The sequence below is a fragment of the Passer domesticus genome, chromosome 12 (genome assembly GCF_036417665.1).
Source record: "Passer domesticus isolate bPasDom1 chromosome 12, bPasDom1.hap1, whole genome shotgun sequence".
Classification (NCBI taxonomy): domain Eukaryota; kingdom Metazoa; phylum Chordata; class Aves; order Passeriformes; family Passeridae; genus Passer; species Passer domesticus.
Genome location: NC_087485.1, coordinates 14,104,759 through 14,117,871, shown reverse-complemented (window position 1 = coordinate 14,117,871; position 13,113 = coordinate 14,104,759). Strand labels below are relative to the sequence as shown.

Genomic DNA, 13,113 nt, shown 5'->3' with positions numbered 1-13,113 from the left:
CAGGATATTTTCTTGAACAGTTAAATGCAATCCCCATTTTTAAGAGGACAGTTAGAAATTAAAAAATGGAATTGTGGTTTTGCTGTGAAACAAATAAAAGGGACTAAGATCTGAAAATAAACACCAAAAGGCCTAGCACTGAAGCATGGTTGCTGATTTAAGAATTAAGCCTAGAGACTTACCTTTCAGGAGGATTAGTTTCCCTCATCCATCCCCATTTTGTGTTCTACATTTAAGGACAAAGCACCAAAATATGTCTTGCCAAATCCTTCAACAATCAGTAAAAATTATATTCCTTTTGTCTAGGACATGCAATTCTGAGAAATTAAAACCTCTCTAAACTGGCACCAGCAAACACGTTCAGCTCACATTTACACTTGTTAACACAGAACTTAGAACCATTCATGGCAAGGAAAAAAAGCCAGCAGCACCAAAGAACTTGCTTACCATTGATTACCATAGGCATTTTTATTACATTAAAGCTTTAACATTTATCAGAATACTGGGTCAGGGAAGAGAAAATAGCAGAATAACTTAAAAAAATAATAAAAAGCAGCCTTACTGGGAACTATTGTTAAAAAAAAAAATCTAACCAACAACAGAATAGGAGCATCCTGAAATATTAAATGTTGTAGCATTTAAGTTATCTGCAGCAGGACATGATGAACCCTGGTAGTCTCACAAAAGTTTTCAGTGTTATTGAACAGTACTTCAAAATAAGCACCAAAAAACATGCAAAAAACCAAAAAGCCATTTATTTCTGTGTTCCCCTCCTCTCCAGAACCATGAGTTTCCAGAAAATGTCCCACTAGGACCTCTGTGATTCTCACACATTGCAAAGGTCAAAGACTTTCCTTGTAACAAAGCACATACCTCTCCAGAATTTAACTCTGCACACATGATTGTTGGTCAAATACTGTGACAAACTCCCAATGTTTAAATGATTTTTTTAGGAAGAGGTAGACTTTTCCTACTGATCACCTCAGGGTAACAATCCAGACAACCTGATTCAAGAATTTCCCAGTAAGCTGATCATTACAGAGTGTTAAGGAAGCATTCTCCATGTACTTGTCATATCTATTATCCCCTCCCCAGCCTCCTGTACCTGGCTAGAGGAAATCCAAGTAGCCCAACATGACAACTTTACCTTAGTATCCAAATAAAGTTTCCATGGATAAGCCAATAGTGGTAAATAAATAAAGCAATAGTTACTACACTATTCATCCCCAACTCCCACACTTATTAATGGTCACAGTCTGAAAAAACCTTAACTGATCATAGTTAAAAGAAATATAGAAATATACATAAAACCAGCTGTCTTAGACAGCATTTTTATTAAAAATGAATACACAGAGACATAGCAGCTTTTACAATAAAGAGTTTTTTAAAAGGCATCAAGTTGTTAGCCAACCATTCAAAAAAGAGGCTTTGAAATGTTTTCTTCCACAGCACTTTTTGCCCATTTGTCAACAAGGGAGAGAAATTTGCAGATTACCCAAAGGACAAAGAGGCACAGTAACTAATTTAAACTTCAAGCCCTTTTTCTGAACAGTTGATCAAGCATCACCCTCCGTAGCAGCATCTGGAGCACACTTCAGTGTTCTTTCAAGTGGCTGGTGTACTTGATCCATTTCTTTAAAATATTTTAACATTCAATAAAACTATTTCAAATAGAAAAACTTCTGTCAGATGAAAGTAAGGTTTCCTTTTCAGATTCCGTGAAAGCTTATGAACTTCACTGGCAGCATTTCTGTAATGGAGCAGGAGCTAAAACCAGCAGAACAGGCACTTGAGCAAAACTGTCCATCAACAGTTCCTAAAGTCATATTGATTGCAGTCCAGAAGACAGTTTCTTACTGCTTTGTGGTGGTGTAAGGACACCAGTGGGGAAAGGTGAAGTCCTATTTTGCTCAGCCAATATGGCTTGTTTTGCTTGAGCTCTGTCCTGAAAGCACATGAAAAAGAGGGGAAAAAAAAAAATCTTTACTTTGGTGTGTCTATGCAACTGATCAACAGAATTCAGTGTTTTATAATCTGATAGATTGTTAATCTAAAAAAGCATATGCATATCCATATCTAACCCTCCAAACAGTAACTGATAAATCACATAGTACACAGTAGTTACTTGTAGTACAACCCAAAGAGAACAGTATTAGTTTTTGGAATGTGATGATTAGCATTAGGCATTCCTAACATACAAGCACTCCTGTACCTTCAAGAAAGCAAAATGCAGAAACAATTGAGCAGGAAGAACTTCTACCTAGAATTCAATAACCTAGAGAAAAACTAACCCAAATAGCTTAAACCACAATTTGTTGAGCAAGATTTTGATCCTCTGCAAGTTTCTCACACTAAAAACCACTCTTGCTCCACTGCTTGTCAGCGACCACTGTCACGTAACAATCCCACCAGATCAGTCTCAAGTGATCTATATTTATTTTTCTCCAGATCAGACAGAACTGCATTAGTGGTATTTCCTAGAGAGAAAGGTCTAACAGATGGTATTTGAAGTACCCCAAAGGGTAGAGAAATGCTTCTGATTTTTAGGGTAATTAAATGCTTTTGATGAAAGGCTGAAGGCACATCTTTTTAAACAAAATACTCAACAAGTCAGTCCCAATAAAAGTCATTGTCTCAGGAATTTTGTATCTGGACTACAACCTTATACCTTTTATAACCTAAATATGCTCAGTCTCAATCTGTTCATGCATCTCTTAAGTTGACTGTGTGTTCAAACCAAAGAAACAAGACTTCAGAGACTTCACAGACAGATTTTTGTCTTCATTTGCACATACATACCAGCAAATCAAAGCTGTTTATGTGCGTCTGTATATTGTGCAAATCTTCAGGAGCTATCCCGCTAAAGTGTTTGAGTTTGGAGCTTCCCACTTCCCTCAGAGCCATGGCAAACGGGACCATCCATTTCACACAGTCCTCTATCTCACAGAATTCATAACCTGCAACACAAGACACATGCTTAGCTGCCTGAATCAAGACATACTATTTGTCAACACATAAGATTTAAGTCTATAAGTGCCAATACCTGAAACTTTCTGCATCAACTCAGATGAAGAGAAGTGATACAAAGCAGAAGCTGCAAGTATTCCATAGGTATATTCCAAGCAGCCAATATCCAGCACACAGAGATCCAAGAGCTAAAAGACAATAGATGTTGAGTAAGCCTGAAACAAAACCACTTTTCCAGGTGAAACAGCATTTGAAGGAAATCATTCTTACCTCTGTTATTTGTACAAATATCTGCTGTGGATATTGTGGCAGCATTACCTCATAAAGATCATTTAAATATGCAACTTGCAGGTAAATGTTTAGCCACGATACAACTGTCAGTGGATTTAAGTTCCAATTAAGAGCCTGAAAGAGCAGACATACACAAGATTTCAGTGCCAATTTAAGTTCCTAACTTAAACCATGCAAAATGGTTAAACAATCACAAGCTCTAATCCCAGTTGGTTAAGGCATCTTTAAAACATGCAAATCAAATACTCTCCTGTAGCTCTTCCTGCTGATACAGTCAGGGAACAAATAATTTTGTTAATACACACATACTGGTGGATGCTTTAGATCACTTGTTACCTAAAGAAAACACTGCTTTCTAATTAGTAAGAGAAATTGTGCCTCTTAGCAGCACCTAAGGTTAACTGAGAAGCTCTGCTTTTAGTCTGATTATGCTATACATTTTTAAAAACTAATTGCACCTGTAAATATTACCTTCATAATGATCAATTCCATACTGATGATTTCATCTTCTGTACAGGCTCCATCTGTAACATAGGCAAACTGGTGCAACTTTGGTGGATAAATTTCCTGAAAGACAGGAGATCAGGTATTTAAGTTGTGGAATAGGCTGCAACTAGTTTCATGTGTTACTTTTACAAAAGTAAAGAAATAAACAGAACCACTGCTTCAGCCTGCCAAAACAAAGGGGAAGGGAGACAGTTCCTTAACCTCCCATTCTAAACACCGTGTTCTCTGCCTTTAATAGACACAGATTTCTTGCTCATCATAGCCTTCAACTCCCACTTTGGATGGATCAGCACAAACCTACATTGCCTGACTACAGCACCACTGTGGCTGTATCACAACTGACATCAAGATTATTTTTAAGCATCCTAAAGAAAAGGCCTTTTATCTCTTGTTTAAGAACAGACTGAAGATCAGCTCTTTTAAACAACTAAGAACTTAAAAAGCACAGTGTCTTTTAGTCATTCAAACTGTTCCAGTAAATAATAGCTCAGACTACCATGCAGTAGGTACTCTGTTGCAATGAAACTCCAACAAGTGGTCTCTGTATACAGCAGCCAGCCAAAAAGTCATTTAGCAACTGCAACTAAAACTTTAGATTTATTCTAACACTGAATTCTCGAATGAGAAAACTAGACAACACCACAGTATAATTTTACTCACTTCTAAAAAAAACAGTAATGTTGAAAACAAACAAAAAAACCTGGTTTGTCTCCCATTTGAAAAAAATGATAGCAAGTAATTCCAAAAAGCTTTCCACAAAGTGTCCAGCATCCAAGAAGTGTGCTGTGTGTCCATTCATTTTTATGGCAAGTAAAGCTGGAGACACTTACCTCAAGCTTTGCAGCTATGAATAGAGAAGTGACACCAATAAGCTGCAATAGTGTTTTTACAACATCCTGTTGTGTTGCCATAAAGCGATCAAAGAAATCTTGTGCTAAATAAAAAGTTTCTCTATGAAGTTTGTAGGCTTCACAAACCTGGAGAGACAACAGAGATTACAGAGGTCAAGAACAGTGTTAAAAAGTCAAAACTAGATGCTACATATGTAGCCAAAAAAAGAGCATAAGCTAGATGTAAAATTTATATTAGCTTTCTACTTCACTGCTATTGTGAAGTAACATGTTAACTAACTGTAAGAGTTAAACAGTTTCCTTTGACACAAGACGACTGTCATTACAGTAACTTCAAGAAAAAAAAATAGATCAGAGTGAAAACCCTTCTAGGAAATGCAAGCACATGTTCCAACAATGTCAGAACATCAGTTCCTCATTTTTTGCAAAGATCCATCATTCCAACACCTCAAAAGAGGAAATTCTCACAAGCACACAACAAGGAACAGGGATTATGCCACCAAGTCATCCACATAGTGAAACAGACTCAGACACAAGAGGAGCTGTAGCACATTCTACATGACAAAAACAGGTAAAAAGGCTGGGAGATGGATCTGATCTCAGAGCTACCCACCTTCCTTCTTACAGTGACTTTTGTAATTATTTGTTCAGCCTTTGTCTGCAGTGTGACCTTAAAAGCTTACCCTGTATTAGGGACAAATTGATTATTGCCCATTATCAATCTAAATGAGTAACAGAATGTATTGACAGTCTGCAAATCATCAGCTCAGTACATCATATATTCTTTAAGTTTGGTGTCATTCATTGACAAAATTTAAGATGAAGACAAGTATCTGGAGCTAAACATGCTCCTGAAGTGCACTCATGACAGTTATTAGTGCACTTCAACAAAAGCACACTTGAAACACTCACAAGCACAGAAAAGCTTACCTCCATTAGCCAGTCTAGAAGGATGGTTCTCATCTTAGGCTGCAGCTGGGGGTGCCTTTGCATGTAGCATTTATCCCTCACGTAGGTCTCTTCTTTGTTTATCATGTTTTTCCATACATCATCCTTGTTTGCCCAGCTGAAAGAGATCAATGTTTAGTTTTGGATCATGAGGCAGGAGGGAGGCAGAGCAGCAGCAGCGCAGCACACTCACCCTAGAGCTGGCAGTGGGGTAGCTCTGGTGGGAACAACGCTCAGATGGATAAAGCGCGAGTAATCGACAGGAACGGGATCGTCGTCTTTATCCGGAGTGGGAATCAGCATGTGGGCATGCTCGTGAATGCTATTCCAGGACTTCTGTCAAATCAAACACCAGATTTTACACTCTGCTTTTTACAGTAATCGTTTTAGCTGTAGATAGATAATGCTCATGACTTCTGTCACAATTTCTTGCCAGTGTTTTATGTCTTTGAACTGCACAGAATCACAGAACAGTAGAGGCTGGAAGGCAGCTCTAGATCTTTTCATCAAGCTCTCTGCTCACACAGGGCCGCCAAGAGCCAGTTGCCCAGGACCACAACCAAAAGGCTTTAGAGTATATTCAAGGATGGAGACCCCAGAACTATTTTGGACAACTTGTGCCATGCCTGGCTGCCCTCACAGTAAAAAGTGTTCCACGATATTCAGAGGGAACCTCTTCTGCTTCAGTTTGTGTCCATCTCCTCTTGTCTCATCACACTAAGAAGAGCTTAGCTTCATCTTCTTTACATCTTCCCTTCAAATAGTTATAAACAATTGACACAAATTGCCACAGACCTTTTCTCCAGGCTGAACAGCCCCAGCTTCCTCAGCCTTTCCTTATCAGCAAGATGCTCTGGTTCCTGAATTACCTCAATGGACCTTTCTGGACTCTTTCTTGTATGCTCAAGTCTCTTTTACTGGGGAGCCCACAACTGGGTACAACACTGCAGACGTGGCCTCACCTGTGCTGAGTAGAGGGGGTGTTGCTTGTAAGCACAGTAGAGAAAGCTTGGAACTAAAGCTGAAGAACATTCACCCTGCTCTTTTGAAGGACCACAAGTGTTTCATGGAAAGATACCCAAGTCAGAACCTCCTACTCTCAATGCTGTGTTTTGTTTTACCAAAAATATACTTGCTCTCAGGTAAAGAACAAGCAGATGGAATTCAAAGACCCAAATATGAGGTCAGAATTTCTGGTCAGGAATATGTAGATAATATGCCTGAAACCATGCTTTCATGCAAAGCATCTCAGATGGTGAACACAGCAAAATAGTTTGTAGCATTTTGTACTCATTAATTTAGCAGAGTTAAGATAAAAACCCAAAGCACATATGACCCAATTTTCAGAATACAGCCAAGGACATGTTAAGCAATTGCTACTAAACTATCAAGCTGATAATTGTATATGTCGAATTCTGCCATGGTCTGCAAACATCAGATATTCAAAACTTTACCTGGCATGTCCTTTCAACTTTTATTTGGACCAGAACTTAAATCTAGGTTTACTCTTCTACCATCTAACTCTTAAACAGGATCTTGTACACTTCACAGTGCCCCAGGAAAACACCACCTTATCTGCAGTAGAATACAAAGCCAGCACCGTGTCATCATGCCTAAGCAAATTAAAATTTGGCATTTCTGTTTAATAATTAAGTCAGCCATCTTGCTGCAAATTGATCAGGTCTGCACCACTAAAAGGACAGAACTCCTAACAGATTTCTAATGTGCTAAAAAAAATAAATTAAAAACAAGTTCAGAAGAATCATTAGGCACTATCAAGTAAAACACCATGTGAAACTTTGCCTCTTGCAAAAAAGCTTCCACAGCTGATTTTTGCCATCTTTCTTACACATGACATCACTTTCCAGCAAAATGGCTCCTTCCTGCACCAGTTTCACAAACAGAAACCACTGACTTGATGAAACAAAAACCACATTTCACAGTTCTTTCACAGCTAAGACTGCTTTGCACTTTGAGTTACTGACACACAGATCAGTCTTTTTTCTTCTTGGGAGTTCTACATGCAAATACAGCATAGCAACATACCCAGCCATGCCAGGATTTAATTTGGGTGGGGAGGAGGCAATACAAGGGAATAGTATCCTTATCTTAAAAATTACAGACTCCTTACAAACTGAAAGTTCAAATGAAAATGTTGCATCAGCGTTGCTTTAAGTTAATTTTTGTCCTCCCTCAAAACTAGACTTTAGTCACACTTTGTTCTCCAAACTGCACAGCAAGCCCAGCTGCCAACAGCCTTTGGAGAAGTGCTGTCTTATCAGTTAATCAGCAAACAGAAAAGCAGTAGATTATACAGTATCTATTTAAAGGTGCCTACTACACCAGCAGCTTCTGAAGGACAAGAGACTTGCTCACAAAGCAGGCACATCACATGCAACAATACTAAAGATATTTCACCACCTCAATTTTTTATAAGGAAATAGAAATCAAAGTTCAAGAGCCTCTTAGGTGATTTGAAAAGAAGGGAAAACAAAGTTTTTGACAACATAATGTCACTTAACAAGACACTGGGGAAAAGATGTGAGCAACACTACAAGTACACAGCTCAGCTAGAGACAAGAATGAAACTAATGTGCAGGGCCTCAAAAGAAAGCAGCCTATGGGGAAGGAGACAGGAATTAATTAGTGTGGGTGAGGGAGCACCATAACTCTGGCACAGATTTTGGTGAAGAGAATGAGCATATCAATCAGGCTCTTGAGTCTTTAAAACAGATTTAGCAAGACACTCAATCAAAGGAAAGAAACACTATCAAGAAACTGCATTACCTCACACTGCAACTGTAAGGAAATGGAGCCACTACTGAAAAAGGAACAGTTTAAGGTGGGGAGGGTATGAGGAAACCATGAAGAACTTCCTCTGGGCTTGCACAGAGCCAATCCAAAAGTGGAAACCTGTCAGAAAGCAACAGATATTACCCAGAATCTGTGCAGCCTAACAGAGGAAACACTACAGTGCTGAGCTTACTTCTGAGACAAACAGGAGCTGAAACAGCACACAAGCAAAAACATCAGTGGGGAGAACAGCCTCTTAAAATCTATGTGGAGCCCAGCAAGAAAGCTTGGTGACTCCCACAGTAATGTTCCAGGTACAGACACAACTAATCAGATGCTGATCTCAATCTCAGACCTAAGAACAAGAGACAGACTGGAGAAAAAAAGCACCTGAGAAGGCTCATTAGGAGGAGAGGTACCCAGAGGGAAGAAGGTGGGTGATAAGCCTATTAGAGCACCCAAGCCCATACAGCTCCAAACAGAGAAAAGTTCAGAGGTGGGAGTCTTTATAAAGCTCAAACATTAGCAGGCCTCAGTTTCCTGCAGCATGTCACCATCCACTGATACATCAAATATTCACAGAAAATCTTTTTGAACAACCTTCAGGATACAGATCAGACACAAAACACAGCAATACAATACTGGGGTTATTTGTTATAGGCCAGGCAGGGCCTTCAGTGAAGAACACCTAAAAATACAAACTGCTGAAACACTTGTGCACCTCAATGTGAGCCAGGAGCCACCTGAATGAGCTTCCACTGCCAAGCAAGGAGTGCAGCAGGAGGAAGAGAATGACACAGAACTGCATTCAAACAGCAGCATCAGAGGCTTTTCAGCATGGAAATCAATGGCAGGGGAACAGGCCTGTTTGTCACCCTTAGAGCAGCACCTTATACCATAGACAATGGCATCACTTCCAAGCCCACAGCCTTAGTTTGCCCACCAGAAATAGCAAGACCTGTAATTTTAGCCACTTTTCACTCATAGGATGCATTACTTGCATTACTTTGAAGTATTGCATTTTTCTTTGCCATCAGGGACACCAAGAGCCGGTTGCCCAGGACTTCAGGGCATTTCAGATTTAGCAAATTTCAGATTTAGCAAACAGAACAGAAGAGAGCAACTCACACTATTAAGTTATTCCAGTCCTCTTGGGATAGCATAGGAGCTTCTACTCCTTTGAAATAAGTCTAAATGTCCTGATCCAGATTAGAGCCAAGTCAGTTCTCAACCTGTGTATAGTTTAGACTCCTTTTTTGTGGGCTTTATTTTGTTTGGTTCTTTTTATTGAATCTTCAAAAGTCAATCTAGATTAGTAAAAGAAATTTTTTGGAGGATATTTTCAAAACAGGTGGAACACTTTGACAATGCTAAAATCAGATTCCGAAAAACATCTAGTAAGGAACTGATCAAAACTCCTTCCTGAGAGTTTATTCCACCTTCACATGTGAAAACATTAGCTAGTTTCAGCTAAAGAAACTAACTCACAGATTCAATTCTTCACTTTATATGGAGGTGACCATGCAACCTGCATCACAATTACACAGATTATTCTAATCTAGTTAGATGAATTTTGTTGTACATGGAGCCTCAGAAGTGTATTCATCCCCACAAAGCAGCCAGAATTAGTATGAGAATTGCTAGCAGAATTACAGCAGTGCCAGTTCTCCAAAATCAAACACAGAATTTATGCAATATTCTGCTGTCACAGACCTGATGATATAGCCACCCTTTCATCACATAAAGGGTAACGGCATCCTAATTAAGAACTGAGGCCTTATGTTCCACAGAAGCAAACTAATGAATTGACTATGAAGATGTCATAAAGTGGGATGTGACTCTGATATTTTGCCTTGTGGATAAACTAGTGTCAGTAAACAATTTATTTAATGCAGAAGTCATGTGGTACAGGCTGCAGTGGATTTATAGCTGCCTGCATTTTAGAACTGTCGTGTCTCCACAGAATAACTGCTGCCCTGGCTATCATTCCAGCCTGCTATACTGCTGCTGGAACCGTAAACATATTCTCATTAGTGGTCCATGGCAATTTATATCAGAGAATAGCTTGTGTCACACCATAGACTGAAGAGCTGCTGCTGTGCAGCCAAATGTTAGCTTTTTTAACCAGATCTGGAACAATCTGGCTACTTTGTCACAACAAAAATACCTGATCTATGTAGGGAAAGATATATAGGTGTCATATTATTCATGGTTTATAGAATGAAAGGGTCAAATTCCATCACCATCCTATAATCACCATGACAAATTACCAAGTAAAGATTTTTGATGCCTACTACCTAAATTATCTAAGTTTTAGCTTACCTATAATTCCTGAAGTAACACTGAATGGCTACCAGGCCAAGAGCACAGACAAGAAGACAAAATTGGAAGTCTTTATCTGCTTTGAAGGTTGAAGGTCAACATATGCAAAAGATACTTCAAGTTTCCTTCCACTGTCTTTCTGAATACAGTAAAATTGTGTCCCCATTGAGATTTTCTAACAAATACCTTGTTATTATGCAGTAAACATGCACAGGAAGGCCTTGCTCAGGTTAAACAGAATGAATCTTCTGGTGAAGGAGAAAGCTGCAGTGAAGGACAGGCAGCTCTTCCTTGTCAGAAGTGAGAAATTAGTTTAATATACTGTGCAAAAGAAAGACAGAAGGGAAGGAGAGATCCCCTCATTAAATGCTCACCATTTGAGCCCTGCTTAATATGTTGACTGATAACTAGTGTACGCAGTTGCAACAAGCAGAGGCCATTCCAAACAATGATGCCCATCTGTTATGGTAGCACTTCAGTCTTAGAACTTCCAGCTGCCACTTTGGGTTAGATGTGCCACATTATGCACAGCCTGGCCTAGCAAATGAGGACAGGCTGCACACCCTGCCCGTGACTTCTGCACCTTCAGCATCACCCTGCGTGTGCAGTGACAGGGACTGAGCATGAGTGCACGTGCTCGGGAAAAAAGGGGAATGCAGGAATGTCCCTATTCCAGAACACAGGCTACTCAAGGTACATAAGCACCACCCTTTCAACATCACACAGCATCCAACAGAGATACCAAAAGCATCTGCCTTTTCAAGACTATGGAAAGCACACAAATGGAACTACAGGATACCAGTAAAACTAGTTTTTAAGTTGGTTCATTCTACATGCCTTGCTGAGAAATTCAGCAATGGTCACTATCAACCTCCACTGCAGGACTGATTTTCACAGGTAGAGTGACTTTACAGAAATATTCCTTTGTTCTGCAGACAAAGTCTGTTTTACCATACCACCATGAGCATCAAGTATACACTTCCAAGTTCTAATCAGGAACCCCTCACTTAGTCTGTCTGACAATTACCCTTGGCAATGGCAAATCTTAGCTGCTCTAAGAGAAAAGGGGAAGCTTTCCTCTTTCCCAGATGACAGAGAAGTAGAGACATGGCTGCAAAGAGAACCACCTCAAGAGATGATCCTGTCTGCATGCTTAAGGAGCACATATACAAGGTACATAAGCACATGACTGTACTTTTGCACCTCTCTAGGGAAGTGAATGCAGAGTAGGTCTAAAGGCTTGACAGGTGCACCCTTGCAACCCCAGGACAGCTGAACTCACTTCAGCATTAATATAATGCTTCAGACCAACACAGGCCTTGTATCTTACAAAGGCTTCAAAAGTACATATATGAACTGAATTGTTCTGCACACTCTATCATCAACAGGGCCAACAGTCCCCCTTGCCCACTGCTATGCAGCATGTGGCAGCAGCATACCTGTTTCACCACGCTGCCATAAATAATGGGGCACGGCAAAGTAAGGCCAGGATTAAGCAAAACTACAATATTTATGTGTAAGGCCAATTCAATTACCTGTTTTTCGCACGGCTTTTTTCTAGTCATCTCCATTTTGGCAATTTCTTCATCGGGATCCTGTAAGAACTACAAAAGGCGACACATGATTTCCGGAGCACAGACCGCGGGGCGGGCAGCTGTTGGCCGCTGTGACACGCGCCCGGTCCCGCAGGAGCGCAGCCCCGCAGGCCCGCCCTGCCCCGGCCTCCGCGTGGGCCCGCACCCAACAAAAGGCGGCGAGGGCCCGGCCCGGCGGGCCCGCACTCACCGTGGCCACATCAGCTTTCCTCTTGCGGGCTCGCATGGCGTACTCCGCACCCGCGTCCCCCCTGGCAGGACCCTTGTCGTCCGCGCAGTCGCTGCGGAGAGAGGGGGAGCTGAGCGAGCGCCGGCCGCGGAGCCCGCGGGGTGCCCGGCCTGCAGGGCCCCGCGCCGGGCGGGCCGCCGCACTCACCTCTCCCGCCGCATGGCACCCGCCCCGGCCGGCGGGCGAGCCCAGCGCCGCGCGGAGCGGGGCCGAGCCGCACTCCCCCCGACAAAGGCCGGCAGAGGCGCGCAACGGGCGGCCGGACCGGCCCCACCGGCTCCCCCCGCCCCGCGGCCGCCCCCCGCCCCGCCGCTCACTCACCGCCGCGCCGGCCCTTGCCGGCCGGGAGCGGGTGGTCGGCGGGTGCCGGGCCGGTGGGGCAGGGCGGGAGGCGGGCGGGTTCCGCCGGGCGCCTGCTGCCTCACGGCGCGGCCGCTCCCGTCCGTGCGCGCGGCGCGGGCCGCGCCCGGCGGGACATTTAAACGCGCGGCGGCGGCGCGGGGCCGCCTCCCGACCGCGCACGTGGCCCCGCGCGCGGGCCGGGGCGGGGCGCGGGAGCCGCGCGGAGTCCCGCGCGCGGCAGGGGGCGGGGCCGGGGGGCGGGGCCCGC

The 13,113-nt window shown here is 42.3% G+C and overlaps 1 protein-coding gene across 1 annotated transcript; it reads right to left on the bottom strand.

Annotated features, from left to right (window-relative positions):
- Window positions 1-733: 733 nt before the first annotated feature.
- CCNE1 (cyclin E1) lies at window positions 734-12,679 on the bottom strand. Its single transcript, XM_064386570.1, has 11 exons — window positions 12,651-12,679; window positions 12,465-12,555; window positions 12,215-12,283; window positions 5,758-5,900; window positions 5,547-5,682; window positions 4,596-4,742; window positions 3,730-3,825; window positions 3,238-3,372; window positions 3,044-3,155; window positions 2,800-2,957; window positions 734-1,945 (listed from the first exon to the last, which is right to left on the bottom strand). Exons 1-11 carry the CDS (start codon window positions 12,662-12,664, stop codon window positions 1,823-1,825), a joined length of 1,224 nt encoding a protein of 407 aa, XP_064242640.1. The 5' UTR covers window positions 12,665-12,679; the 3' UTR covers window positions 734-1,822.
- Between the last annotated feature and the right edge of the window lie 434 nt (window positions 12,680-13,113).

Coding starts and splice junctions, on each gene's coding strand:
- CCNE1 (XM_064386570.1), bottom strand. Junction 3,156..3,237: donor TATTTGTACAAATAACAGAG/GTAAGAATGATT, acceptor ATTGTCTTTTAG/CTCTTGGATCTCTGTGTGCT. Junction 1,946..2,799: donor TAAACAGCTTTGATTTGCTG/GTATGTATGTGC, acceptor ATGTGCTTTCAG/GACAGAGCTCAAGCAAAACA.